The 27,806-nt window shown below is 39.8% G+C and overlaps 1 protein-coding gene across 2 annotated transcripts; it reads left to right on the top strand.

Annotated features, from left to right (window-relative positions):
• The first annotated feature begins 98 nt into the window (after window positions 1-98).
• On the top strand, window positions 99-26,994 carry MRPS5 (mitochondrial ribosomal protein S5). 2 transcript variants are annotated; one of them, XM_061210681.1, is made up of 12 exons: window positions 99-304; window positions 3,606-3,686; window positions 5,859-5,996; window positions 9,748-9,873; window positions 11,681-11,914; window positions 13,678-13,712; window positions 15,262-15,352; window positions 17,636-17,682; window positions 18,155-18,212; window positions 18,520-18,582; window positions 22,211-22,347; window positions 25,041-26,989. In XM_061210681.1, exons 1-12 carry the CDS (start codon window positions 247-249, stop codon window positions 25,263-25,265), a joined length of 1,293 nt encoding a protein of 430 aa, XP_061066664.1. In that variant the 5' UTR covers window positions 99-246; the 3' UTR covers window positions 25,266-26,989. The 2 variants fall into 2 exon arrangements, with proteins under 2 accessions (XP_061066664.1, XP_061066665.1); XM_061210682.1 differs by lacking the exons at window positions 99-304; window positions 3,606-3,686; window positions 5,859-5,996; window positions 9,748-9,873 and having other exon boundaries at window positions 11,697-11,835; window positions 25,041-26,994.
• The last annotated feature ends 812 nt before the right edge of the window (window positions 26,995-27,806 follow it).

Genomic DNA, 27,806 nt, shown 5'->3' with positions numbered 1-27,806 from the left:
CGCCCCTGGGTCCTAACGCGAGGACCCCCTCCCCCCCCCCCGCCCGCGGGGGCTGTCCGAGGCTGCGCCGGACTCATCCCACTTTGCTTCCCGTCCAGACAACCCCTCACTCGGGCCTGCGCTGCGGCGCGGCCCCCTGGCCTCGGAAATACAGTCTCGGGCCGAGGTCCGCGGCCGTTGGACGAGGAGCAGTCGCGGCAGGCGGTGGGAAGGCTGCCCGGACGGAGGCGCTCGTGGGTCTCCACCATGGCGGCGGCGGTGCGCGCTGCGGGAATTCTCCCAGCGCTGTGTGGCGCGTCGGCGGGTGAGAGCCAGGACGCTGGGAGCAGGGGCTCTGAGCGGGGCGGGAGTGGGGGTTCGCCCGGGGCCTGCAGACACCCGGGTGGAAAGAAGCGAGAAGCCGCGGCCCCGGCCTCTCACGCCCGGCTCTTGTTCTGCTGGGACCTGCTGTGTGACCTTGCGCGCGTCCGCATCCTCTCTGGGTCGCAGGGCCCGGGTCTGTAAAGTGAGGGTGGACTGGACGCGGTCCAAAGTCTCTTCCAGTTCACCAGGCCGCTCGTGCATGCTCGGTTAAAAGGGGCAGGGTAGTGGCAGGCAAGCATCGCCTTCCCCGCGGGCGTGATCCACAGGTTCATTTGGTGATGTTGATGTGGGGTTCGAGGTGGATGGCGGCCAGCGAAGCTCGAAAGGGAAAGAAGCTCTCTTCCAGCTTGAGTCGGATAGGACTAGTGTCAGTTATTTTAGATTCCAGGCTGATCAGTGCCCTTTATTAAAAAGAAGGATGTTTGGAATGTCAGTAGTTTTGCTTTTATTGTCCTCCGCCACCCCTAGTTGGTTGTTTGCAGCCCGAGGAAAGGCAATCTGCTATCCTCCAGCCTGATGTTTATCTCTAGGAACCACTTAGTAATTAATTTGACCTCTGTTCGTTCTATTTTATTGTAAACCCACAATCCAGCATTCGTAATTCCGAAATCCAAAGATCTGTAAAAATCGAAAAGTTCTTTTTTGTAACTCATTTTGTTGGGAAACTTGACCTGCAATCGTTTGTCGGAAAATCTGACCTGAGCATTTTTTACTTTTGTTTATGTTGTGACCACCTCCTCCTTTTCCAAAGCCCCGATCAAATAGCACCTAGCATGTGTAGCTTTCTTTCATGAGCTCTTAGGTGTAGCAGGGACTGTCTTAAACTCTTTATGCTTTTTTCTTTGCTTCATCTTCACAATGCCTTTATGAGATAGATGCCTTTATTATTCCCATTTTACAGATGAGGGAATTAAGGCACACAGAGGTTGAGAAACTTGTTCAAGGTTAGACTGGGAGGATGTCAGGTTTTTGCACCCACACCACCTGGCTCCAGAGCCTCTTTCTTTCTTTCTTTCCTTCTTTTTTTTTTTTCTTTTTCTAGTGTATAAACTTTTTTGGGTAGTGGCTCTATTGGGATGTAATTTATATACCACAGGATTCATCTTCTTAAAGTATACAGTTCAGTGGTTTTTAGTGTATTCACAGAGCTGTGCAACCATCACCACAATCAATTTTAGAACATTTTCATCACCCCAAAAAGAAACCCTGTACTCTTTTAGCTAGCATCCCCCTGACCCCCATTGCCCCCAGCCCTGGGCAACCACTAATCTACTTTTTTCTCGATAGTTTGCATGTTCTGGATATTTCATATAAATGAAATCAAGTAATATGTGATCTTTTGTGACTGGCTTCTTTCACTTAGCATAATGTTTTCCAGATTTGTCCATGTTGTAGCATAAATCAGTAGTTAATTCCTTTTTATGGCAGAATAATATTCTGTTGTGTGTATATACCACATTTTGTTTATCTGTTGAGCATTTGGGTTGTTTGTACCTTTTGGCTATTATGCCTAATGTGGCTGTAAATATTTGTGTGCAATGTTTTTGTATGTACATATATTTTCATTTCTCATGTGTATACACCTGGGAGTGGAATTGCTGGATCAAATGGCGACTCCATGTTTCACTTTTTGAGGAACTGCTAGACTGTTTTCTAAAGCAGCTGTACCTTTTTACATTCCCACCAGCATGAGGATTTTTATTTCTCCACATCCTTGTCAACACTTGTTATTTTCTGTCTTTTTGACTGTAGTCATCCTAGTGGGTGTGAAGTGGTATCAATTTGTGGTTTTGATTTGCATTTCCTTGATGGCTAATGAATGTCTTTTTTTGTGCTTATTGGCCATTTCTGTATGTTCTTTGGAGAAATGTCTATTCTAATCTATATCCATTTTTAAACTGGGCTGTCTTTTTATTAGTGAATTGTAAGAGTTCTTTATATTTTCTAGATACAAGTCCCTTGTCAGATAAATGATTTGTAAAATTTTCTCCCCATCTGTGTGTTGTCTTTTCATTTTCTTGATAGTGTCCTTTGAAACACAAAAGTTTTAAATTTGGATAAAGTCTGATTTACCTATTTTTGGTTTTTGTTGCTTATGCTTTTAGTGTCATATCTAAGAAACCATTGCAAAATCCAAGGTCATAATTATTTACCCTTATGTTTTATTCTAAAGGTTTTACAGTTTTTGCTCTTACCTTTAGGTCTTTGATCCATTTTGAGTTAAGTTTTATGTATGGTATAAGTAGGGCTCCAACTTCATTCTTTTTGCATGTGGATACTCAGTTGTCCCAGCATCATTTGTTGGAAAGATTATTCTTTCTCCACTGGTTTTTCTTGGCGCCCTTTTCAAAAATTAGTGTCCAGTGAATGCTGTCAGAGCCTGTTCTGAAGTACTGTACTGTGTGAAGTGGTACACTGTACGGTTACAGCCTGGCACTGCAGGGGCTCCTGATGAAAGAGGGGAGCAGAGTGCTGTGGAAATTGGGGAGCCTTCACCGAGAGGTGGTGTTTCAGGCAAACCAGGAGAGCCTGTCAGAGACACACTAAAGGATTCAAGAGCTGAGTGTGTTCCAGACTGACTGCGAGTCTGGTGCAGCCAGAGGGGGATGGAGAGGAGAGTGGTGGAGATGAGGCTGACGTGGAAGGTTGGGGCCAAGTCGCAGCCCTGTAGGTGATGTTGAGGAGTTTTGAATTTGTTCTGCAGATAGTAGGGAGCCAAAGAATGATATATCAGGGCTGTGTGTTGACTAGACTTGTAGTTTTAGAAAGGCCTGCCTGTTACCAAAGGGAAAAGGAAAGGGGGGTAAATTAGGAGTTTGAAATAAGCAAAAAGAAAAGAGAAGGGCCTGCTTGACAGCAGATGGTGAATTAGAGGGAGAGAGACGAGGCAGACTGGAGACCTGTTAGGAGACTGTCAACAGGAGACTGTCCTTACCATGTGGCTGAGGGATGGAGCCTGAACAAAGAGGGGCAGTGAGACTGTAGGAGGGTGTGCAGCTGAGAGGTGGATTGATTTTTGAGGAGAATCTATAGGGCTTGGTAACAGGTCAGATGTGAGAGTGAAGGAGCCGATGTGATGTGATTTCATTTACTTGGGCAAGTGGTCATGGAGCCCAGAAATTACTCATGTACTTGTCTTGGTTTTTTTATTCTATAGATAATACCGTTCTTTAGGTGTTAAAAAATGTTCCTTTTCATGTAGAAATGGATCTTAATTTTTTTTTTTTTTTTTTAATTTATAGGTCATTTATGGTCCAGGCAGCTTTACCTAAACAGCTTTCCAACAGCTTCCATTTTGGCATTGAAGACTGTTCCCAGCAATGGTGAGATTTATTTATCTAACTACCTTTTCTTATAAGAGCTAGTGTTAAGAGTACTTTATGTAGTTTTTAAAAATGTAAAGGAATGAAGTACATTCTTTGTAATAGAAATGGAGAAGGTCTAAAGAGTATTTTTCAAATTTTTAATGATTACAGCTGTTATAATTCAAGGCTTTAAAAAATAATAGCCATGATTTATTGAGTAATGACTGTGTCAGGTTAATAGTATGTTATCTAGGTTAATCCTCACACCAGTTTTTATGAGGAGTTGTTATTCCCATTTTACAGATGCTGAAGTGAGTCTCTGAGAGGCTAAGTGACTTGCTTAAGGTCACACAGCCAGTAATGGCAGGACTGGGTCCTGAGCTGTCTCGGATACTGTGATGTGTTCTCGAAACACAGTGTTTGTAGAAGGGGTGGGAAGAGTGCTGACTGGTGGAATGACCGCACAGTTCTCGGCTCCTCCACTTTCTGCCTGTGCAACCATGAACTAATGACACCCCTTGGACCCTCAGTTTCCTCTTCTATAAAATGAGGATGGTAGTTCCTACTTTAAAGATTGTTATCTTAAAATATTGTACTTCCGAAGAGAACTAAAAGGTTTATATCTTAAAACCACTTCCCTTTTCTAGGCCTTCTCATCTTCCAGTGACACTTGAACTTCCATCTGGTTATATTTCTAAACAGATAGTGTATATATTTGTTCTTTTCTCTGTTAACATCGTTATGCTAATTGAAGATTTAATTAGGCACCATCCCTGCTTTTTCTGAGCATAGTTGTAAGCACAATTTTGGTCGAATCTATAGGCAGTTATGTATATGTTCTTCACAGCTGAGCTAGGTAGTACAGTTGACCCTGTACGACCAGAACGGGTTTGAACTGCACGGGTCCACTTATATGTGGATTTTTTTCAAGAAATAAGTACTACAGTACCATGCAATTCGAGGTTGGTTGAATCCAAGGATGTGGAATCGCAGATAGGGAAGGCCAACTATATGTTATACGTGGATTTTTAACTGGTGGGGGGGTCAGTGCCCATCACCCTCACGCTGTTTAAGGGTCAACTGTATTCTCTTATTACGTTTCCTTTCTCCTACAACATTTTCTTTTTCCTAGAGTTAGTAATTGCCTTGTTTTTAAAAAATTGCTTTGTATTCTTTGTACCTGTTGCAGTATTTTCCTAAAGGCTGCAACAGATTGGTCAGAAATAGCAATAATTTTTCTAAAATCCCTGAAACACATCACTAATTAACCAGTTTGATTTTATAGAAGAGATTTAAATTAGAAGGAAGAAATTCTTCATGGTGAAAACTGTTAAACACTGAAGTGAAACCTTCAAGGGCAGACTCTGTCTTTGAAGAAGTCCACCCAAGGGAGCTTCCTGGGCTTGGCCCTCTGTGGACTCCATGCTATTCCTGAGATGGAGACTTCATGGTCCGAAATTAATAAGCATTCAAAGGATCAGAGCAAAATTGTTAATTGATCGTTGGTGGATGATAATCTGTAATTGAACTTCAAATGTGATTTAGCATGAGCTGCTGCCACCTCCTGTTTTAAAAAGCACAATGCAATTTGAGCAAACTCAGTTGTAGCAACAGTATATTAAAAGAGATTATTCCTAAACTCTGAAGTTGATTTCTTTCTACTTTTGACAGTTGGACCTTTGTAGGCTAACTACATTATTATTTGTGAATAGTATTTTGGTCTTTTGAAAAAGATTAAAGAATTCTAAATTTGATGGTAGTGATTTTTACACTCTTCAAGTATGTCAAGGATTGTAGTGCTAAACTACAAAAATAAATTCATGTGCACTTGATATTTTGTTGAAGGTTGAGAAGGTTACAAGAAAAACTAAAATGTGTCCAACATAATGGGATTTAGAATGATTATTGAAGATCTGAATTTATTTAAAATGAAAAGCCAGTATTTTCTGTTTACTTTTAATTGAGTAATTTACAAAGTAAGCTAATAGGTCCAGAGAGACCTCACTATGTTATCTGAGCCAGCCTCCAGAAGTTTTATTTTTTAAAGAAAGACTGTCCTCAAAATATGATTCTTAAAAGTTCAGGATTTTAGTGACTTATTTTTATTAGTAACAGTTAATTTTTTGGTGCTGGCAGTGTTTCTCCATAGGTGTGGAGCATCTAACAGAGTTTTATTCCATCTACCTGCAGGCTCTTTGTCATCTCCAGGAACCAGAGACAACCGTCATTTTATCAGCTTGACCCGTGCGCTACAGACACAGTGCTGTATTTCATCTCCCAGTAACTTGATGGGCCAGCAGTATAGATTCTATAGTTTCTTCACTAAATGTATGTAGACTGGGCACAAACTTCCCATTTCATGAAACAGGAAAATAAAAGGTGCTTTTGTATCTTAATTTTTCTTCTTTTTCTTTTTCCTCCTTAAATGAATTAACACTTCAGAGATTAATATATGATGTACAGGCATACCTCATTTTATTGCACTTCACTTTATTGTGCTTTGTGGATATTGCATTTTTTACATATTTAAGGTTTGTGGCAACCCTGTGTTGAACAAATCTATCTGCACCATTTTTTCCAACAGCATTTGTGTGTTGTCTCTGTGTCATATTTTGGTAATTCTTGCAATATCTCAAACTTCTTAGTTACTATTATATTTGATATGGTGATATGTGATCAGTGGTCTTTGATGTTGCTACTATGACTGGCTGAAGATTAGCATTTTTTAGCAGTAGAGTATTTTTTATTTTATTTTTTTTGAATATTTTTAAAATTAAAGTATATATATTGTTTTAGACATAATGCTATCGCATGCTTAAGACTGCAGTATAGTATAAACGTAACATTTATATGCACTGGGAAACCAAAAAATTTGTGTGACTCACTTTATTGTGATATTTGCTTCGTCGCAGTGGTCTGGAACCAAACCCACAGTATCTCCGAGGTACGCCTGTGCTATTAAAATAAAAATGTTCCTCCGTGTACCTCCTAGAGTTATCTCACATGCTACCAGTTGTATTGTACTATAGACACTTTTGGGAGTACTACTTTACTTTAATCCCCTCATTTGGGGCACCTGAGGTCTAAAGGACCTGTGGAATCCCTGGAATTCCAGGATGGAATTGTGGCCCAAATCCCTGCTGATTTAGATTCACACCAAGAATATACTCAAAATCTGTTTTCAGTTGCACTTTAGTTGAGGAGACAGGACTAATCAGGAAAAGTTAATTTTAAGTAGATGTTGTTTTGCTAAGATTACTCCTATCTGAGATAGTATTTGAGAGTCCAGTCTGAACTGAAATTAGCTTGTAATAAATGGAGATTGAATCCACAATTCAGCATTAGGCAAATTAAAAGAAATTAGGATTATAAAGCCAATTCATTTTAGACTATTTGGTAAATACAGAATCAAAAAGCAAAAAATGACTTGTAATCCTACTACCCTGAAATCCTGGATTTGCTGCTTTTTTCATGCAGCAGTACGCTATACATTTTCCCATGACAGTACATGGGCTTCTCCAGTGCAGTGTCATAACTGTAGAATATTTCATTGTGTGGGTACAGATCACTTTAATTTGGATTAAATTAAATAATGACCTACTAGGTCATTCGTGTAGCTATGCAGAAAAGAGGACCAGATGATGGGGAATTGCAAGTAACACAGTCTTCCTTGTATCAGAGGATTTTGGTGTAAAGAGAAAAGAGAGGTGGGTAGAGCTGGAGCCATGAGGCTCTTCCTTGGTGCTCCCAGCCCCAGTGTTTTCTAATAGCTGACTTTGTGCTTTGATGGTGGTGGTTGGGGGGGTGTCGGGCGGGTGTATATCAGACTTACAGGCCTTTTTAAAAATAGTCTTTTCCCTGCCCTGAAAGGCCTTTTCTCTAACTCTTCTTGTTCTAGAGGTGCCCCTTGCCCTCTGAGACCTCTCACACCTGCCTCTGACTCTTCATTAGCCTCCCTTCTTCCTCAGTCATAGGACTCTGTACCCTTATGAGTTTATTGCTCCCAAGTCAGGGCGGGGTGGGGGTGAACTCAGTTGAAACCAGCATGGGGCTAGTTTTTGCTGTTTTAATAGGAAATAGTCTTTGACTTTCTAAATCTCTTCCAAGAAATTAAAAAAACCATAATTTTTTCAAAACTCATTAAGATTTCCTAAAAATGTTTAACATTGTATTTATAAATCTATCCCTCTGCCATAGAGGGTCCACCATTAAATGGTGGAGTCTTTTAAATCTTCGTCTTAATATCGTTTCTTTTAAAATCGAATCCCTTTTAGTCTTAATGAGTGATTTGCTTATTCTGATTCTAAGAGAAACTGTAATTGGTTGACCTCCTTATGCCTCCATTAAAAGTGCTCTCACTGTGAACTTTCAAGTTTTTGATGGCATTTATAGATACCATCATTTTTAAGCAATTAGGAAAGAAAGTCAGTCTTTAGTGAGACTTTAGTTTGAGGTTGGTAATTTTATTTCAAACCTGTGGTTCTTTTAAAAGAATCAGTGTCAGTCTAAAGTTTGAAGTTAACCCTTTGCTTTGATCAGGGATACACAAAGCAGCATGTGATGTGGAAGCTTACTTACTTTTGTGAGCTTCAGTTATGCAGATCATCTGTAATAATACGTTTGTATTTTTAAAAACAGGGTACTGTATAGCTATAAAGCATTAAAAAATATTATAAATCCAAAGCATTTTTCCCTTTCCATGTTATCTACCCAAAGGATCAAGGTGTAAGGCCTTTCAGGAAGCTAGCAGGTAGAACTTTCATTTTTATTTTTATTATTTTTTAAAATTTTTATTGGAGTATAGTTGCTTTACAATGTTGTGTTAGTTTCTACTGTACAGCAAAATGAATCAGCTATATGTATAATATATATCCCCTCTTTTTGGGATTTCCTTCCTATATAGGTCCCCACAGAGCATTGAGTAGAGTTCCCTGAGCTATACAGTAGGTTCTTATTAGTTATCTGTTTTATGCATAGTATCAATAGTGTATATATAGTGTATATATGTCAATCCCAATCTCCCAATTCATCCCACCCCCCCCCTTCCCCCCTTAGTATGGTAGAACTTTTAAAGCCTAAGGGCTCAGAAGAGGAGAATGAAGATACTCATTTGAGTTCTAGAATATGTTTAATATTTCAGGCATGTAGATATATGTATCTTAGATTTTTGACTAGTACAACATTTGTATGGCTCTGAGTCTTTATTAAATTGGTAATGGAACAATCTGTGGTCATAAAATCAATTGGTGATACTGTGAAAGGTAGAAGTGCTTGTGAAGACAATTTAAATCTAATAAACGACATAGCTATACCAATAAAATTCAGAAGTGGTCAAAAGTAAAGAATCTGAATATTCCACAAGTACAAAGGGAAAAATACTGCTTGCAATGTATGATAGAAAAAGATCTGGGGACCCTAGAAATTCACAAATGGAAATAAATCAGCAGTGTCAGGGTCTATATATAAAGAAAAAGACAACAACGATGATTTAAGAAATACACACATACACATGCAGGTATTAACTATCAGACCTCTACATACTCATTCTTTCGCAAGTATTGGTTAGGCTATAATTAGAGTTGAAGGTGAATTTGGGCATCTCATTTTGAAGGATATACAGAGATGTTTAGGGCATTTACAGAATAGAGCAAACAATCCAAATTATTAAGATTTTTGGGTTCAAATTGCAGTGTTGGTACTTTGGGCTAAGAGATCTGTATTTTGGAAGTCTAGTTACTGATTATCTCAATAGTTATAATGGAGGCAAGAGGGCAGGGAAGAGACCAGTCACACAGTTGTTAAAAATGTCTGGGCAACAAATCTACTGGAAAGTAACAGGGATTGAAATATGGTTGTCTATTGTGGGGGAAGGCCATATTCTGTAAAAGGAGTAGAATCGCTTCCTCTTGGGCTTTCCAAATGTAACCATGTGATGTGTGCAAAGAATGTTTTAATTTTGCGTTCATTGCCGTAATGATATGTGACCCGACTTCTTCCAGCCTTTTGTATTCAACAGGAATAAATCAGTAGACCGTAGATCACTGCTTGAAGAAATTTTTTAAAACCTATTTCTTTACAGTGACAGCAGATGAGCTGTGGAAAGGTGCCTTAGCAGAGAGTGGTGCCGGAACAAGAAAAGGAAGAGGCAAAAGAACTAAGAAGAAGAAAAGAAAGGATTTGAACAGGGGTCAGATCATCGGTGAAGGTAAACTTATTTATAGAAACAGCTAATGTGCTTTCTAAGATTTTTTCTCCAAAATTTTATAGATATTTTACAAACTAGAAGCATAAAACATTTCTCATGAAGGGTATTAGGTTCTGTGATTTTAGGGTCCAGCCAAATGGCTTATTGCCCCATGATTCAGGGAAAGGAACATCCCATAGAAAGGGATTGATTCATTTAGTTATTCATTCAACAAGCCTTAAGTGCCCTTGTGTGGCATCTGCTGCAAAAGTCCCTATCCTCAAAGAACTTATGATTCAGAGGTAGAAGGTGGAATAACTGGAGAACTGGCTTAACTTTTTCTCTGAAGGGCCAGGTAGTAAATACTTTTTTAGCCTTATGAGCCACATGGTCTCTGTTCCAACTATTCAACTCTGCTGTTGTAGCACAAGAACAGTCATAGACAATACATAACCGAATGGGCATACCTGTGTTCCAATAAAACTTTATTTACAAAAATAAGTGGTGGGCTAGGGCTTCCCTGGTGGGGCAGTGGTTAAGAATCCGCCTACCAATGCAGGGAACACGGGTTTGAGCCCTGGTCTGGGAAGATCCCACATGCTGCAGAGCAGCTAAGCCCGTGCGCCACAACTACTGAGCCTGCGCTCTAGAGCCCACGAGCCATAACTACTGAAGCCTGCGCACCTAGAGCCCATGCTCCGCAACAAGAGAAGCCACCGGAATAAGAAGCCCATGCACCGCAACGAAGAGTAGCCCCTGCTCGCCACAACTAGAGGAAGCCCACGTGCAGCAACGAAGACCCAACGCAGCCAAAAATAAATAAATAAATTTATTTAAAAAAAAAAAAAAAGTAGTGGGGTAGATTTGGATTGTGGGCCTTACTTTGCCAACTTCTGGAACACATGATTGTTTATATTTGTGTTTTTTAAAGAATAAAAATTGTATACTTGAATCAACATTCTTTACTGTGGTTGCTGACAAATTATCTTTGATAGTAATAGCCTTTTGGACGTAAAGAAAACACCTTTCACTGCACTTGTAGCTGCTGCATGTCTACTTGGATGTTTTTCTCCATGACTTACCTTATATCTTTTTTATTTATTTATTTTTTTAACATTTTAAACAATCATATATGTATACTTTCTCAATAAAAAAAATTCTCAATAAAAAAAAATAGAGAAACCTAAAGTCCCCCTTGATGCCTTTATCTCCCCCAATCCCAGTTGCCTCCCCTAAGGAAACCACTGATTTCATTATGATGTGTTTCCTTCTGACATTTTCTAATGCTTTTATGTATGTAAATACCCTAAAAAGAGTATACATTTTCTTTTAAAAATAATTAGATCATGTCATATGGTACATATTGTCTTATAATTTGCTTTTTTTCACTCAATAATAGGTCTTGGAAATTGTTCTATATCAGAACCTATAGCGCTACCTTATTCTTTGAATTTAGTACAGAGTATTTCATAGGTTGGATATGCCGTAGTTCATTTTACTGTTCCAATATTGCTGGACATTTAGATTGTTTCTGTTTTTTGCCTTTACAAATAACACTTCAGTGGACATCCTTGTCCAAGCACACATATGCCTCATACCTGCATGGGAGTGTTTTTCTAGGCAATACCAGTAAGTGGAATTACTAGCTGTTACGGTAGGTATGTTTAAAATTTTAATGAACAGTGCCAAGTGGCCTGTAGAGTGATTATGTTAGCTTAAGCTCCCCCCAGCGATATCATTATCTATATACACATTGCCTGGCATTTTAATACTCAAGAAATGAATGCTTTTAAAAAATTCTTATTTATGTATGTTTTTAAACCTTCAGGGCGTTGTGGCTTCCTATGGCCTGGTCTGAATGTCCCTCTTATGAGAAATGGAGCTGTGCAGCCCATTGCCCAAAGAAGCAAGGAAGAGCAGGAGAAGGTAGAGGCGGATATGGTCCGGCAGAGAGAAGAGTGGGAGTGGAAGAGGAAGATGAAGGTTAAACGGGAGCGAGGCTGGAGCGGAAACACCTGGGGAGGCGTCAGTCTTGGCCCCCCTGACCCTGGTTCCAGTGGAGGTAGCAGAGTCCTGGTTTTGCTTACATTGTGACAGAGAGAGCACTCCTATTTCTGGAATTCTTTGATATGATTCTATTTACTCGTCTGTTTAGATTGCCTTCTTCCTAAAAAGGATTTGAGCATCATTGAAGTAACTTCACATTATTACCCAAATGTATTTTATGGAGCACTAGAGGCCTATAAGCCAAGAAGTATTCCACAAATAGGGGGCAAAGCACTGGGTTCTGGTGTCTTTATTGTGTGGCTTCTCACAGAGCATTTGAACATGGTGGTGTGCATTATGGCTCTATATAAGTCATCTATGGGATGCAGTTTCCCAAATGCTATTGGTCATGGGGTATGGAGCAGCATGGCTTGGGAGTGCTATTTTGATAACAGAAGAAACCAAATAGTTGTCATTAAGCCTCATAAAAGTACACATGAAATAAAAGTTGATAATATTTATCAGACTAAATTAGAAAACAAAGTCATCTCCCCACTGCTTCCTGAGTACGTAAAGGAGTAAAAATCATCTGAAATATTCATTCTTGTCAATGAATAGGAGATGAAGAAATAGACAAGGGTTCGGCTGCTTTCTTTAGTTTGGCTCAAAGAGGAGACGAGAGGTTGAGGTGGAGAGGCTCAGGCCAGCATGCTTAGGAGCAGAATGCTTCCACTGGGGGAATGAAGATACGGGAGGGAGAGGAAAAACCCATAAACTTACTAAGTCCCTAGTGAGGGCCCAGATTTAGAGTGTAGATAAATGGATGAACTTGTGATGGAAGAAAGGGCAGGGGGCAGAGTCAGGTAAGCTGTGTTGTTGGTAGTGGAAGGAGGGGGTGGGGCCTGTGTGAATGCTGTCTCTCTGGAGCCTTCAGTTAGTCTGTGAGGAGGAGATGGGCATGGATGAGCATGGCCACCAGAATATTTTGATGAAAAGGTAGGGTATCTGGGACGGGCCTCAAAAAAATTATCCAGTGGAGTGGGACTTGGACAGAGTTTAGAGGAAAGAAGATTGGCTGTGAGTTGATAATCATTGAAGCTAGCTAATGATACATAAGCTCACGTTTTGCTGTTTTTTGGGGGGGTTTTTTTGCCTATGAATGTAAATTTTCTATAGTAAAAGGTCAATAAAAATAAAAGAACACAGAGAGTGTTTGAAATGGCTGCTGTGGTGAGAGGAGAGAGACCTAACTAAAAGGATGTAAAAGGCCAGCAGGCAGCAGGGAGGACTTGACTGAGGTGGAGACCATGAGTTTTTAGTGGCCCAAGTGTGTCCCATGCTTTGACTTCTCTACAGCAGCACCTGGCAGGTCAGGTGTGCCCAGACAGCTGCGTTGATTCCATCCTGGATAGTGTGGTGGAGAGGGGAAGAGATGAGGGAGTTGAGGATATTCACAAGACCTGGTGGAAGTGTTGGACTGTGGTGTCTTGACTGAGTGGGAGAGACTGGAAGACCAGAGGGGTGACGGGGAAGGGGAACAGTGGTCAAGAGTCTGGAGGTGCTGGGGAGCCCCAAGGACCATCACCTTTGAGTCACTGAGTGAGAGCTGGAGAGGTGGGAGGATGCAGTCAGGGAGATAGTGGTCGAGTTTATGAATTTAATGGTAGAACAGTTTCTGGTGATGATGGAGGCCCAGGGTGTTGCTTTGATAGTGGCACCAAAATATCTGAGATTCTTTCTTAGTTAAAAGTCAGTGATGGTGCCTATGTTAAAAAATGCTTTCATACACTAATTATATAGACATATTTATCTGTATACCTGTTTCTTTTCTCCCTACAGAAACATACGATGATTTCGATACCAGGATACTTGAGGTGGGCATGCTGAATAAAATACCCAGTTAAGCCTTCCGAGAAGTTGAGATGGACGGAGTGGGGTGGGTGGAGAGGGTAAGAGGAACAGTGAGGAAAAGCCTTTGATGCATGACTTTTTCTGAGCTACAGAGCTGCTTTGGGTAAGGAAGTAATGAAACTTTAATTTCAGTTACTTGATCATATTGGCTTTTCTGACTGCTGCCCTTTTGGGGGGCCACCCATTAAGGTCTCAAGACAAAGCAACTTCAGTGGTATTGTTGATAACAGAATTTGGAGATTGCATTTAAATTTCCTCCTTCTTAAAGCAAAGGTTGCAGTAGCAATTTCTCCTTGAATTCGGTGTATCTGACACTCAGTTCAGCGGGCAGAGATTGAGGGGAGCCATGGGAAGGGTAGAAAGCTTGGAGTTACTGTGTATGTCCAGCTCTTGGTGGGGAAATGATCTGCTGGGCTGCTTGTAGGCCCTTGAAACTGAAGCCTGTATCAGGTAAATTGCAATCACTCTTTCCAGGGTGTTTCCTAAAATAGTCAACTTCCCTTTGAGCTAGTGCTGCATACTTAGTGTTAAATGCCATATGGAATAATCATGTATTGAGTTTGTGATTGAATGTGGATATTGTTTCTTCAATATCAGTTGCATTACAGAGTTTAAGATATATTTACAAGTATTTTAAGTCTCTGGGTCCTAGTTTACACCCTTTTGAAATTAACTCCTTTGAAGAACTCTTGTCTATGTGGGAGATTTCCTGTAAGATTATCCACAGGAGTGGGCTTGAGCTCCCTTTCCTTACCTTATGGGAAAGGGGCTGCCGTGTAAGCAGTTTAGTTAACAGTTTCATAGTTCTTGGTAAATTTATAAATATGCCAAAAAATGCAGATTTTCTTGTAGTTCATAATAAGCAGGTATTTCCAAATTTTCTATTTTCAGTTGAGCCTAACCCATAGAGATCCAGTCCTGTGCTAATTATTTCTATACACTGCATTTTATCATTTCTAAGATGGACATTTTTTCATATTTTAACATCTCTGATATTGGGATGTGATTGATTGACTGATGGATTGATTTTTGGCTGCTCCACGCAGCTTGTTATATCTTAGTTCCCCGACCAGGGATGGAACCCGGGCCCCAGCAGTGACAGCGCCAAGTCCGAACCACTGGACCGCCAGGGAATTCGAAGGATGTGTTTTTATAATCAATTAGTTATAAACTATGTCAAAGTTTAATCAGCAACTTTTTATCTTTCTGTGGTGCGTTCATTAAAATAGGGTGTATTGAGTTTTACAGTTTCAAATCCTTTAAAAGTTGTCTCAGTCAAACTTTCTAACAAGCCTGTGAAATAAGAAGAGAAAGGCTTACTTCCATTTTACTCCTGAAGAAACAGTGCAGATGGAGGTTTCCCATTGGAGAAAGTGTGCTGTTGGTGCTCGTGGGATTGAGGGATGATGTGTGTATTCACCACGTGTGACTGTGTGTGTGTGAAGAGGTCACTCCAGTTCCCTACTTCAGAATTTTCTTAAGGTGTAATATTTATGAAACATTTTCTTTTAGGTGAGGAATGTTTTCAATATGACAGCAAAAGAGGGAAGAAAGAGATCAGTCCGTGTCTTGGTCGCTGTGGGGAATGGCAGAGGAGCTGCAGGTGAATGGGGGTGTGATCATATACGAAGAGCTGGTGGTGGAGGGACAGCCGTGGCCTGGGCTCAGCCGTGGAGTCAGTGGGTTCAGGCTTTTTTGACTAATTAAATCTTTCAGCGGCTTGGGCTCACAAACCTTGTGGTAAACCCATATAATCCCGTAGAGGCAAAAGAAAGATCTTCCTACATCTGCCTTTTTCCATGAAGACAATGAATATTTTAAAAGGCTTAAGACACTATTGTTTATGTATAATAGTGAAAAACGAGGGGTGGGGGGAAACGCTAAATGTTCCACAATAGGGATACAGTTACAAGAAGAGTATAGCTATACATTGTAATAGTCTATAGCCATTAAAGAATTATGGAAAATTACTTACAAAATAATGGTAAGTCAAACGAACAGACAAACAAAAACCCACTTCATATAGAACTGTGTAATATAATCCCAATTTTTTAAAAGTATGTTTATATGCAAAGAAAAGACTGGAAGGATTGGAAGGATATACACTGAAAAGATTAAAAATGTTTAATTAGTATGTTTGCCAATCATTTAAATTTCTTCTTGATACTTTTCTCTAAAGTTTCCATAGTGAACATCTGTTTTTGAAATGTATACATGAATACATTTCAAAAGGGAAAGAAAAGTGGAAAGAAAAATGGAAAACTGCCTATTTAAATCCATACTGACACTTTCAAAACAAGTACTACCTATAGATAGTATGTTGCCAAAGGAAACCACTCTTAACAGTTACTTTTATATCTTTTCAGAAATTCTTTGTTCATATATCACCATATATCTTTTTAAAAAAATTTATACAAAGGGTCATATTATATCCATAATTTTATAGCTTGTTTTTTTTGCTTAGTATTATACCCAGAGATTTATATATTAGCATAAATGGATTCCCCCTCATTTTTTTGTATTGACTGCATAGTGTTCCATTGTATGGATAAATGTAATTTTTGTAACCTTTTCCCTATTGCTGAATATTTATGTTGTTTACACTTTTTTTTTTTTTTTTTTTTACTATTTATAAAAACAGTGAGCTTCTTACATATGTTGTACTTTTGCAAGCATATCGATAGGGGAAATTTCTTGCAGTGAAATTGCTGCCTCTAAGTTACATACATTTGAAATGTTGATGAGTATTGCCAGATTGCCCTCCCAAAAGGCTGCATCCGTTTATGTTTATCTGCACCATCACACCCTTGCCAGTCCTGGATAGAGTCAGACTTTACTGATTGTAAGTAAGTGACGATATGAAACATAACTCTTAGTTTTGATCTGTATTTCTTTAGTTATGAGAGTTAGGACACCATTTTACATGTCTGTTGGCCATTATAATTTCCTTTTTGAGATCTGTTAGTTCACGTGTTTCACCCATTTTCTGTTGGGTGATTATTCTCATTGATTTTCCTCTTTGTATGTTAAGGACATTAGCCCTTTATCTATCATATATTTTGACTTAGTTTTAGATTTTTTCCACACGAAAGTTTTTAAATCACAGAAGCTTTACACCTTTATATAGCAAGTAAGTTCACCCATATATTCCTCAAGGACTTACATGGTTTAATTTGTTTTTTTAAACTAGTAATTGTAATCCACAGCCCCTTTTGCCCCAGCTTCTCAGATGTCTTGCATATCTCATGGAACAGTACTGTCTTATGTTACTTTTCTGTGTATAATTTAAAAACAAAATACATTCTTCAAAATAAATAATGGTGATAGCAAATAATGCAAACATTTTCTTAACTTGTGGTAAACCTCATTTCACAGGATTAAGCATTTACAAACTCAGGAATCACTGATTTTTATTTCTGGGTTAACTGAAATCTGAATTGCATTTGAAAGTTCCACTGAAATCATGGTTTTACTCTATAGCAGTGTATGTTTTTTTCCCAACTTTTCTGGTTATTTTAATCTGTTTTCAGAATTCGTGAAAACCATTTACCTTATTAATTTAGCATGGTTAGGGTTTTTTGGGGTTTTTCGTTTGTTTTTTTATTCAGTGTAGTTTTATCTAGAAATTTATAAAAGGTAATGTTATGCATCTAACCTTGAATTTCATAGGTACATTCAAATGTAATGTTTCCAAAATGCCCCAAAACAAAGAAGCAAATCTCTGTAGCCTTATGCTTTGTCATTTGTTTTGGATAGCGGGTTTTCTGTGGGCAGAAGAAAGATGAACTACTGCGAAATGTTGTAGGAACTGAAACTTGAAATGTGGTAAAAGACATTATGTGCCAAATTTATGCCCCTTTTCATATTTTTGCTTTTTCTTTTAAAGGTTTTGCCATTGGGAAAGCCGCTGAACGGGCAGATGCTTTCAGAAAAGTATGTACATTTTTCCTTTGTTAACAGTAAAAGACCAATAAGCTATGTGCTAGACATTGTGGGAACCACAAAAAAATACTGTCAATGGTTACTTACTTACTGTCAAATACTTACTGGCAAAGGTTACTTATCTCAGAAAAAGCAATTTCAGAAGTGCCTGTATTCTTGCATCATTTCTATCAGACTTGCAATTGCTTACCAAAATTACGAGACAACAAGGGAACGTTTGAACACTGTCAAAGATACTAAGGAATTGTTTGGGGTTTTTTTTCTGGTGTGATAGTGATGTTATACTTACGGGTTTTTTTTTTTTAATTACATCCTTAGCTTTTAGAAGTATATACTGAAATTTTTGTGTAAATTTGAAATTTTCCATAATAAAATACTTTATAAAAGGTATTTTTTGAAATCCCTGAGGAAATGTAAATTCTAACAATAGATTTAAGGAAAATATTTTCCTTCTTTCTTTCAGGCAAAGAACAAGGCAGTTCACTACTTGCATTATATAGAACGATATGAAGACCATACAAGTGAGTTTTAATCTTTTCTTTTAAAATTTGCAGGATTATAGTTGTTTCATTTATGTGTGGCAATATATCTCTGTGGGTGTTTCTGTGTTTCCCTGCTTGTTACTGCATTCTTACATATAAATATATAAAATGTAGAAACAAACTTTCTCTCCTGAGAAGGTTAGTAATGAGTGAAATCGGAGCTTGTTACTCATCCCTGGCCAACGTGTGGTGGCTGCGTAGGGTAGTATTGGTTGCTTTGTGATATTTGCAAGGGCGTTAAAGCTATACCCCTAACCCTTCTTATGTTTATGTTTTTACTCTCCAGTATACCATGATATTTCTTTAACATTTAAAAGGACGCATATCAGGATGAAGAAACAACCCAGAGGTAACTAAAAAAACTCATAATTTGTTGACGATAAAGCAGAGAAACTGTACCAATTTCATCCTGCCCTCTATTTTTGCTCACCTTTACCTGATCTCATTTTGAAAACACCAAAATGGAAAGGCCTAAGTTAGATTTAAGAAGATTGAGGCTTTGGGGAACTAAAAAGCAGTCATCCTACCCAGGCTCTCATGATTACAAACACTTCCAGGGGTAATTGTAGGTGGGAAGAGCACTTAATGAATAAGAAACAGTAACTGAGTGCGTGAATAGTTGGGTTTGTAGTGGGAACATTGGTTACTCCTAGACAATTCATTGATGCTACTAGATGGTTCTTTTTTTTTTTTTTAATTTTATTTATTTATTTATTTTTGGCTGTGTTGAGTCTTTGTTGCTGTGCGTGGGTTTTCTCTAGTTGCGGTGAGTGGGGGCTACTCTTGGTTGTGGTGGCTTCTCTTGTTGCAGAGCACGGGCTCTAGGCTCGCGGGTTTCAGTAGTTGTGGTGCGTGGGATTAGTTGCTCTGCGGCATGTGGGATCTTCCCAGACCGGGGATCGAACCCGTTTCCCCTGCATTGGCAGGCAGATTCTTTTTTTTTTTTATAAATTTATTTATTTAGTTTTGGCTGCGTTTGGTCTTCGTTGCTGCACGCGGGCTTTCTTTAGTTGTGGCGAGCAGGGGCTACTCTTCGTTGCGGTGTGCGGGCTTCTCGTTGCAGTGGCTTCTCTTGTTGCGGAGCACGGGCTCTAGGCGCACGGGCTTCAGTAGTTGTGGCACGTGGGCTCAGTAGTTGTGGCTCACGGGCTTAGTTGCTCCACAGCATGTGGGATCTTCCCGGACCAGGGATCGAACCCGCGTCCCCTGCATTGGCAGGCGGATTCTCAACCACTGCGCCACCAGGGAAGTCCCTGGCAGGCGGATTCTTAACCACTGTGCCACCAGGGAAGTCCCAGATGGTTCTTTTCTTATAGCTTATTCAGTTCCACTCATTTATTCTCATCATCAAGTATTGATTGAACATCTTCTGTGAACCAGGTGCTACACTGAGCTCTGAGGTTCCAGAGATGGACCTTCTTCCTGTCTTGGAAAGAGCAAGCAGGCAGAGTTCAGGGTCATGGAGCTATGCCAGTCATGCCCAATGGTCTCGAGGTGTAGAATTCTTGAACATTCTGATTTGTGTTTCACCTGTGGTTCTACAGTAAAAATGATCTCATATAACTCTAGGTATACTTAGAAGGTCTGGATCAGAAGATAAAATATTATACAGTATTTAAATTTTTCATGTCAAAGCTTCTCATACAGCTTTGCTAGAGCTGTGGCATGGAAAGAAACCAAGAGAAAAAAAAATCAAATACAGTACCAATTGTATTAGTGCACCAGAACTTGCCTTCTGCTTTAAAGTCATAATTAATCATTCATATGCCAGATAAAAACCATTTATCTTATTATTAGAAAAAGTATTGAGTTGAACACTTAGACATTAAGGTTTAGATCTGTGCTAAGGTGTGTCCCATGTGGTAGTTGCAGCCTGTGTGGCTATGGAGCACTTGAAATGTGGCTTCTGAGAGACCCTGTAAGTGTCAAATACCACCAGATTTCAAAGACTTAGTATAAAAAAAAGAATAAGAAATATCTCAAAAGTATTACTGTATTGATTACATGTTCAAATGATAATGTTTTAGACATATTGGGTTAATAAAATATATTACTAAAATCAATTTTACCTGTTTTTAAAAAAACTTTAAAAAACATATCTGCGAGAGAATTTAAAATCATATATATGGCTTACATTTGTGGCTTGTGTCATGTTTTTGTTAGACATGTTACTTTGGATACATCTTTATCTGAATGATTTTGGAAAGACTGCTACAATTTTTTTTTTTTTTTTAAACATGGGCCCATCTTTTGTTTTACATTTTTTTTAAAATTAATTAATTAATTAATTAATTTATGGCTGTGTTGGGTCTTCGTTTCTGTGCGAGGGCTTTCTCCAGTTGCGGCAAGTGGGGGCCACTCTTCATCGCGGTGCGTGGGCCTCTCACTATCACGGCCTCTCTTGTTGCGGAGCACAGGCTCCAGACACGCAGGCTCAGTAATTGTGGCTCACGGGCCCAGTTGCTCCACGGCATGTGGGATCCTCCCAGACCAGGGCTCGAACCCGTGTCCCCTGCATTAGTAGGCGGATTCCCAACCACTGCGCCACCAGGGAAGCCAAGACTGCTACAATTTTAATTGCAGAAGTTACCTTTTTTTATCTTCCCTGTCTTCTAATCAAAGCTGTATTTTTCAGTCCTGCCTTTAAGGCATGTGCTGAGTTTCATGCCTGGTTAATCAGAATATTAAGAGTCTAAATTTGGGCTTTTTCTCTGCATCATTCCCACCTGCATTTGCCAGGTGCTGATCTAGGCTCTGGGGATACAGCAGTAAGCAAACAATATCCTGGCTCTCATGGAGCTCGCATTCTGCTGAGGGGAAACATCGGATAACAAGTTCGGCTGAGTGCCTGAAAGCAGCCATCAGGGTCTGGTTTGCAGGGGAGGGCACGGGGAGGGAGGAAGGAGGCCACCTTCACTAATGTGGTCAGGGAAGGTCTCTTTGAGGAGGACGTATCTGAGTGAGACATTGAAGGTAAGAAGGGGTCATGCAGGGAGAGCAGGCTGAGGGAAACACTGAGTGCAAAGTCCTTGCGGTGGGAAAGCCAGCACGCGGAGGGTGGTGTCTCTGGATGAAGTCGGTGAGATGTCAGTCACAGAGGGCTTTGAAGGCCGTGGAGTTCTTTGTTACAGTCGACCCTTGAACAGCACGGGTTTGAACTGCTCGGGTCCACTTATACTCAGCTTTTTTTCTAAATACTACAGTGCTTCACAGTCCGTGGCTGGTTGAATCCATGGATGTGGGACCTTGGATATGGAGAAACTGAGGACATGGAGGGCCGACTATAAGTTAGACTCAGATTTTCCACTGTGTGGAGGGTTGGCTCCCCTAACCTCCACACTGTTGAGGGGTCAACTGTACTTATTTTAATTCAAGGGACAGTGGGAAGTGAAGGGCTTTAAATGGGGAGTGATGTGTTTGTGTTTTTAAAGCTCTCTCTAGGGAAGGGATTACAGGTAGACAAGAGTAGGGCGAATGGCTGGAGGGGAAACCACCCAAGATTTAGAGGCCAGCAAGGAGGTGAGAAGGATGGGCCAGTAGCTAGGAGGAAATCTGGGAGAGGGTGTGTTACCAAAGCTAAAAGAGTTTTTCCAGGAGGAAGTGGATGTCTCTGCTCAGTGCAACTGAGCATTCAAGGAGGGTGAGAACAGATGTGTCCCTCGAGTCTTAGTTAACATGGACATGGGGCGCCAAGAACCTTCAGGCATCTCTGTTAATCTTAACAGCCCTGTTTTTTTTGCCCATATGTTTAAGAAACTTATATATTATTTCTTTAATCCTTATAACATCTCATTTAAATAAGTGTCATTGTGGAAGTTAAGTAAGTTGTGAAGGGTCACCCAGCTGGGAAGTGGTGAAGCCGGAACGTGAACCAGCATCCCCTAAACCCAGAGCTGGAAGCCGCGCGAAGCCAGCAGGTGATGCCGCCTGCATTGTGGGCAGTGGGCAGGTGTTTGACTTGTTTTTCCTCTTTCTAGGCTATGGCCTCCGCTGCCACCGGGCCATCATCACCATCTGCCGGCTCATTGGCATCAAAGACATGTATGCCAAGGTCTCTGGCTCTCTCAACATGCTTAACCTCACCCGGGGCCTCTTCCACGGGCTCTCCCGCCAGGTAATTCTTCCCTGGGCTCTGAAACAGAAGGGCTAGTTTGTATTTCATTTGTGTGCTCTGAGATCACCATCTCCTGGGCCGTCCTGGAGTTGCTCTCGGGCCACCTGAGGACTGGGCATTCTTTGTTGTCTGTGGTTGCATCAGGTTAGTTAATCCAGCTGATGAGTTAGTTCATGAGAATTATCCTATGAAAAAATACTCCATGGGTGTTTTGAAGTTTTAAAATTAAGTATTTTTAAAAGCCAGTAATTATAATCTGTTTTATTATGGAAAGAATACCTGCTTGTTCTAAAGCTCCAACAACATAAAGATGTAAAGTAAAAAGAGAAAGTCTCTTTCCTAACTTCGTCCATTCCTTTGGAACTGGTGTGAAGCCCCTCGGGCACCTCTACTCGAGAGCGGTCTTCAATTGAAGCACAGTCAGTTTTCATGTCACCTGTATAGGTAGTTCAGAGGGACATCTGAGTCAGTAGGAATATGAACATTAGTAGTTCAGGTTATTTCTCCACATAGATGGGAGCTCTGGGCCCCTGCCCAGCTCACCCCCTCAGCCTCGGCTAGGCTCACAATCACTCCGGCGGTAGGGAGGAAGGGCTGTCACTGCACGGGGCGCCCCCTCCTGGGCTGCCTCTCTGCCAGCTCGGCGGGGCTGGCTTGTCCCTTGAAAGGATGGGTGGACCTTAGCAGAGCTGGGTGAGCAGAAAGACAACCAGGTTCAAGAGACATTTGCTGAGGACTTTGACAGGCTTCCTGACAGAGTGTGATGGCTGTTTCTGAATAAAGTGATCCATGGAATAATTGTAGCTGTCTCTGTTTAAAATAGGAAAATTAATTGAAAGAAAAAGCTTTGCTTAAAAAACCTTTTTTGAACAGCTGTGTTCATGTATGTGTGTGTGTTTGTATGTTACTACTATCTAAAACGTGTGTGTGTGTGTTACTACTACCTAAAACGTCCTTCAAAAGCACTCTAAATTTACTTACTGTTAAGAGGTTTAATTGTTTGATGTAGCTAAGATATTTGTTTTAGATAGGTCATATTTATGGTCAAGTAGACCTGTTCTAAAATGCCATCAGCTATAAAAAGTTGCATTGTTCTACTCAAAGAAAAAAAATGACACCAGTGTAAGCAACATGCCACTGATTATAAGACACTCCAATTTAAATTATTTTATGTTGTTTTTTTTTATGAATCAGCTCTTCTCTTTTCTAATTTCAAATGTATATAGAATTAGAATAGTACAAGGTGCGCATAAAGTCTGGAAACATGAGATTGTACATTTCTCATGGTATTTTAGGTATTTTAATGTACTATCAATAAACCATCTATTGAGGTTATTCGCCTTTTTCTGACTTTTATGGCTACCTTCTGTTATGAATCCCCATGGCTCTCTTATACAGAATCAACAGTTAGCAGCTCGTGGCCAGTTTTGTTTCTCTCAACCACCCCCAACCAGCCCTAGTATTTTGAACCAAATCTCATATATCAATTTATTTCACTCATAAATATTTTATCGTGTATCTCTAAAAGATAAGGATTAAAAAGGACCCGACAATACTACTATCATACCTAAAAAATTAACAGTAACGAGATATCATACATCTAGTCAGTGTTCATAGAAATGTACCCATTTGCCAGATTAAAAAATTCTTTTTTAATTAATTAATTTATTTATTTTTGGCTGCTTTGGGTCTTCGTTGGTGTGCACGGGCTTTCTCTAGTTGCGGTGAGCGGGGGCGACTCTTTCATTGAGGTGCGCAGGCTTCTTATTGTGGTGGCTTCTCTTGTTGCGGAGCACGGGCTCTAGGCGCGCGGCTTTCAGTAGTTGTGGCACATGGGCTCAGTAGTTGTGGCTCTCCGGCTCTAGAGCGCAGGCTCAGTAGTTGTGGCGCACGGGCTTAGTTGCTCCACGGCATGTGGGATCCTCCCGGACCAGGGCTTGAACTCGTGTCCCCTGCATTGGCAGGAGGATTCTTAACCACTGCACCACCAGGGAAGCCCTAAAAAAATTTTTTTAATACAATTTGTTTGAATCGGGTTGCAGAAAAGGTCCATGCATTTTAAATCTTTGCTGTCTTTTAAGTCACTTTTAATCTGTAAGTTCCCCTCTTTTTTTTCCTTGCATTTTTTTATTGTTGAAGAAATCAGGTTGTTTGTCCCAGTCTGGTGCTAAATATCTGAGGATCCTTAACATCTTCTCTCCCTGCATGTCCTATAAATTGGTAGCTAGAGCTGGGACACGATGAGGTTCAGGTTCAGTTTTGGGCACAGTATGGCACATGATCAGGAGGGTTAGGAAGGCAAGAGACCAGAGGCCAAGGCCCTTCCTTTATCCCACTTGGGGGTGGGGAGATGAGGCTGAGATGATTCCGCCCACAGCAGGTCACCATAGTTTAGCCGCAGCAAGTTCCTGCTCTTTAAGTTACAGACTTAAGTTTATTGTGTTTCTTTTTTTTTAAAGTAAAATCTTGTTTTTAATCACTCTTAAATAATTCAGTAAGCAAATAAACTTGATATTATATTACCTGGGCCATGTTTCCTGCTGTAATAATCACCCTCAGTTAATGAATTTTCAAGAGTTGCTACATTTTAATCAACCAAACAGTTTTGGCCACGCAAGATGAGTATCAGGGGTGGACCACGTTAGACCAACCTCATAGACCTAACCTCGTGGTCTCAATTTGGTTGTGCCCAGGAAACCCATCAACAGCTGGCTGATAAGAAGAGTCTCCATGTTGTGGAATTCCGGGAGGAATGTGGCCCTCTGCCCATCGTGGTTGCCTCCCCCAAGGGGGCCTTGAGGAAGGATCCGGAGCCGGAAGATGAGGTTCCAGACATCAAACTGGACTGGGAAGAAGTGAAGACCGCACAGGGTATGAAGCGCTCTGTGTGGTCAAGTTTAAAGAGAGCCGCCACCTAGGCCTCCCTCTGGCCTGGCTCAGCCTGGCATCTCTTGCTTCTGGCACCTGGGAGAGACTCAACCCCTCACACTTTGGATTGTCACTTGTTTTTTTTTTTTTTTTTTTTAAAGGAAAGGCCAACCTTACATTTCTTTATTGACAAATAACAAATAATTATAGATTTAATTTATTGAGTACGTCTTATATACCAATTACTGTGATAGGAACTTTACGTACATATCTTAGTTAAAAACTACTTTAAATATTCATTTAAACTAGCAAATTAGGGAGGTAGGGCTTCTAGTCTAATAAAAAATAATATGCAGTTAAGTTATAGTTACTTGACTACAGTCAAGAAAGCTAGAAAGTAGCTTTCAGCTAGAAAGTAGAGGAAAATGGGCAAACTTTGTTCTTTTTGACTCTAGAAATTCTCCTTTTTAGTAAAACTCTTTGTATCGATGTTTTAGTGGTTGCTCTAGGTATTATGTTATACCTATATCACTTATCACCAGTCTACTGGTGTTGACTTTTTACCAGTTTGAGTGAAGTATAGGAATCTTACTTCCCTTTAAATCCCTTTACCCTCACCTGTTTCTATAATTGTTTTAAAATTTCCTCTGCCTACACCGAGAACCACATTAGACAACATTATAGTTTTGCTTCAACCATGAAACATAATATAAAAAACTAAAGAAGAAAAAAAAATAGCCTATTGTATTTACCCATGTTTTTGCTCTTTCAATCGTTCGTTCTTCTTTCCTGATATTCCGAGAGTCCTTTTGTCATTTTGAGTGGGGAAAAGCCAAGGTCTCCTCCTGTGTGTCTCCTTAACTCTCACAGTACTACCACACTCCCAGCACTTCTGACAGCAGATGTGGGGGGTTTCCCCTCACCAAGCAGTCCTCTGCAACACCAGCTGCATGTCCTACAATTTAACTCAATTCTGACACTGTCTACCTGGAGGTAACATCAAATTCCACTGGTTAAAGGCTCAGTCCCACAAGACTGCCCCCACCCCACTTCACACCAATTGCAAGTTCGGTTGTCACCTGTGCTTCTGACTCATCAGCTGTAAATCAGAGGTTCCCATGACTCCCTCATTGTGTTTGATTAATTTGCTAGAGTGGCTCACAGAACTTAGGAATACAGTTTATTTATTGCCTACCAGTTTATTATAAAAGGATATGATAAAGGATACAGATGAACTTCCAGATGGAAGAGAGACAGAATTTTAAAATTTTCATGAAGTCTAATTTGTCTATTTTTCTTTTGTTGCCTGTATCTTTGGTGTTCTATACAAGTAATTATTGCTAAATCCAGTGTTGTGAAGCTTTTGTCCTATGTTTTCTTCTAAGAGTTTTATAGTTTTGGGTCTTACATTTAGGCCTTTGATTTCTTTTGAGTTTGTTTTTGTGTATGGTGTTAGAGATCAACTTCATTCTTTTGCATGTGGATATCCAGTTTTCCCAGCAACATTTGTTGAAAACACTGTCCTTTCCCCATTGAATGGTCTTGGCACCTTTGTCAAAAATCATTCAACCATATATACAAAGGTTTATTTCTGGGCTCTCTGTTCTATTCCATTGGTTTACATGTCTGTCTTTATGCCGGTACCACACTGTTTTGGTGACTATACCTTTGTTGGATATTTTGAAATCAGGAAGTATGAGTCTTTCCATTTTGTTCTTCTTTTTCAAGATTGCTTTGGCTAGTCAGGTGTCCCTTGAAATTCCATATGAATTTTAGGATGGGTATTTCTGTTTCTGCAAAAAATATCTTTGGGATATTGATAGAGATTGCATTGAATCTGTAGATCACTTTGGGTAGTATTGACATCTTAACAATATTAAGTCTTCCATTCTATGAACGTGGGTATGTGTTCACTTATTTACATCTTCTTTAATTTCTTTTAGCAATGTTTTATAGTTTTCATTGTACTTTCACTTCCTTGGTTAAATTAATTACTAAGTATTTTATTCTTTTTGATGCCATTTTAAATGAAATTGCTTTTATAATTTCCATTTGATAAGGGATATTGGTCTATAGTTTTCTTGTAGTGTCTTTGGCTTTTCTATCAGGGTAATGCTAGTCTCATAGAATGAGTTAGGAAGTATTCCCCCCTCTTCAATTTTTTGGGGAAAGTTTGAGAAAGATTAATATTAATTCATCTTTAAATGTTTGATAGAATTCAGCAGTGAAGCCACCAGGTCTAGGGGTTTTCTTTGTCAGGAGATTTTTGATTACCTACTTAATCTCCTCAGTAGTTATTGGTCTATTAATATTTTCTATTTCTTCGTGATTTAGTTTTGGTAGGTTTTGTGTTTTTATGAATTTGTTCATTTCATCTAGCTTACCCAATTTATTGGTGTACAATTGTCCAGTATACTCTCTTATAATCCTTTTTATTTCTATAGAATCAGTATTAACAACCTTACTTTTATTTCTAATTTTTTAGTAATTTGAGTCTTCTCTCTTTTTATTCTTAGTCCATCCAGCTAAAGGTTTGTCAATTCTGTTGATCTTTTCAAAGAACCAACTCTTGCTTTCATTGATGTTTTTCA

This window comes from Eubalaena glacialis, chromosome 14, assembly GCF_028564815.1.
Source record: "Eubalaena glacialis isolate mEubGla1 chromosome 14, mEubGla1.1.hap2.+ XY, whole genome shotgun sequence".
Lineage (NCBI taxonomy): Eukaryota > Metazoa > Chordata > Mammalia > Artiodactyla > Balaenidae > Eubalaena > Eubalaena glacialis.
Note: the sequence above shows the minus strand (reverse complement) of the source record. Positions and strands in the feature narration are given on the sequence as shown.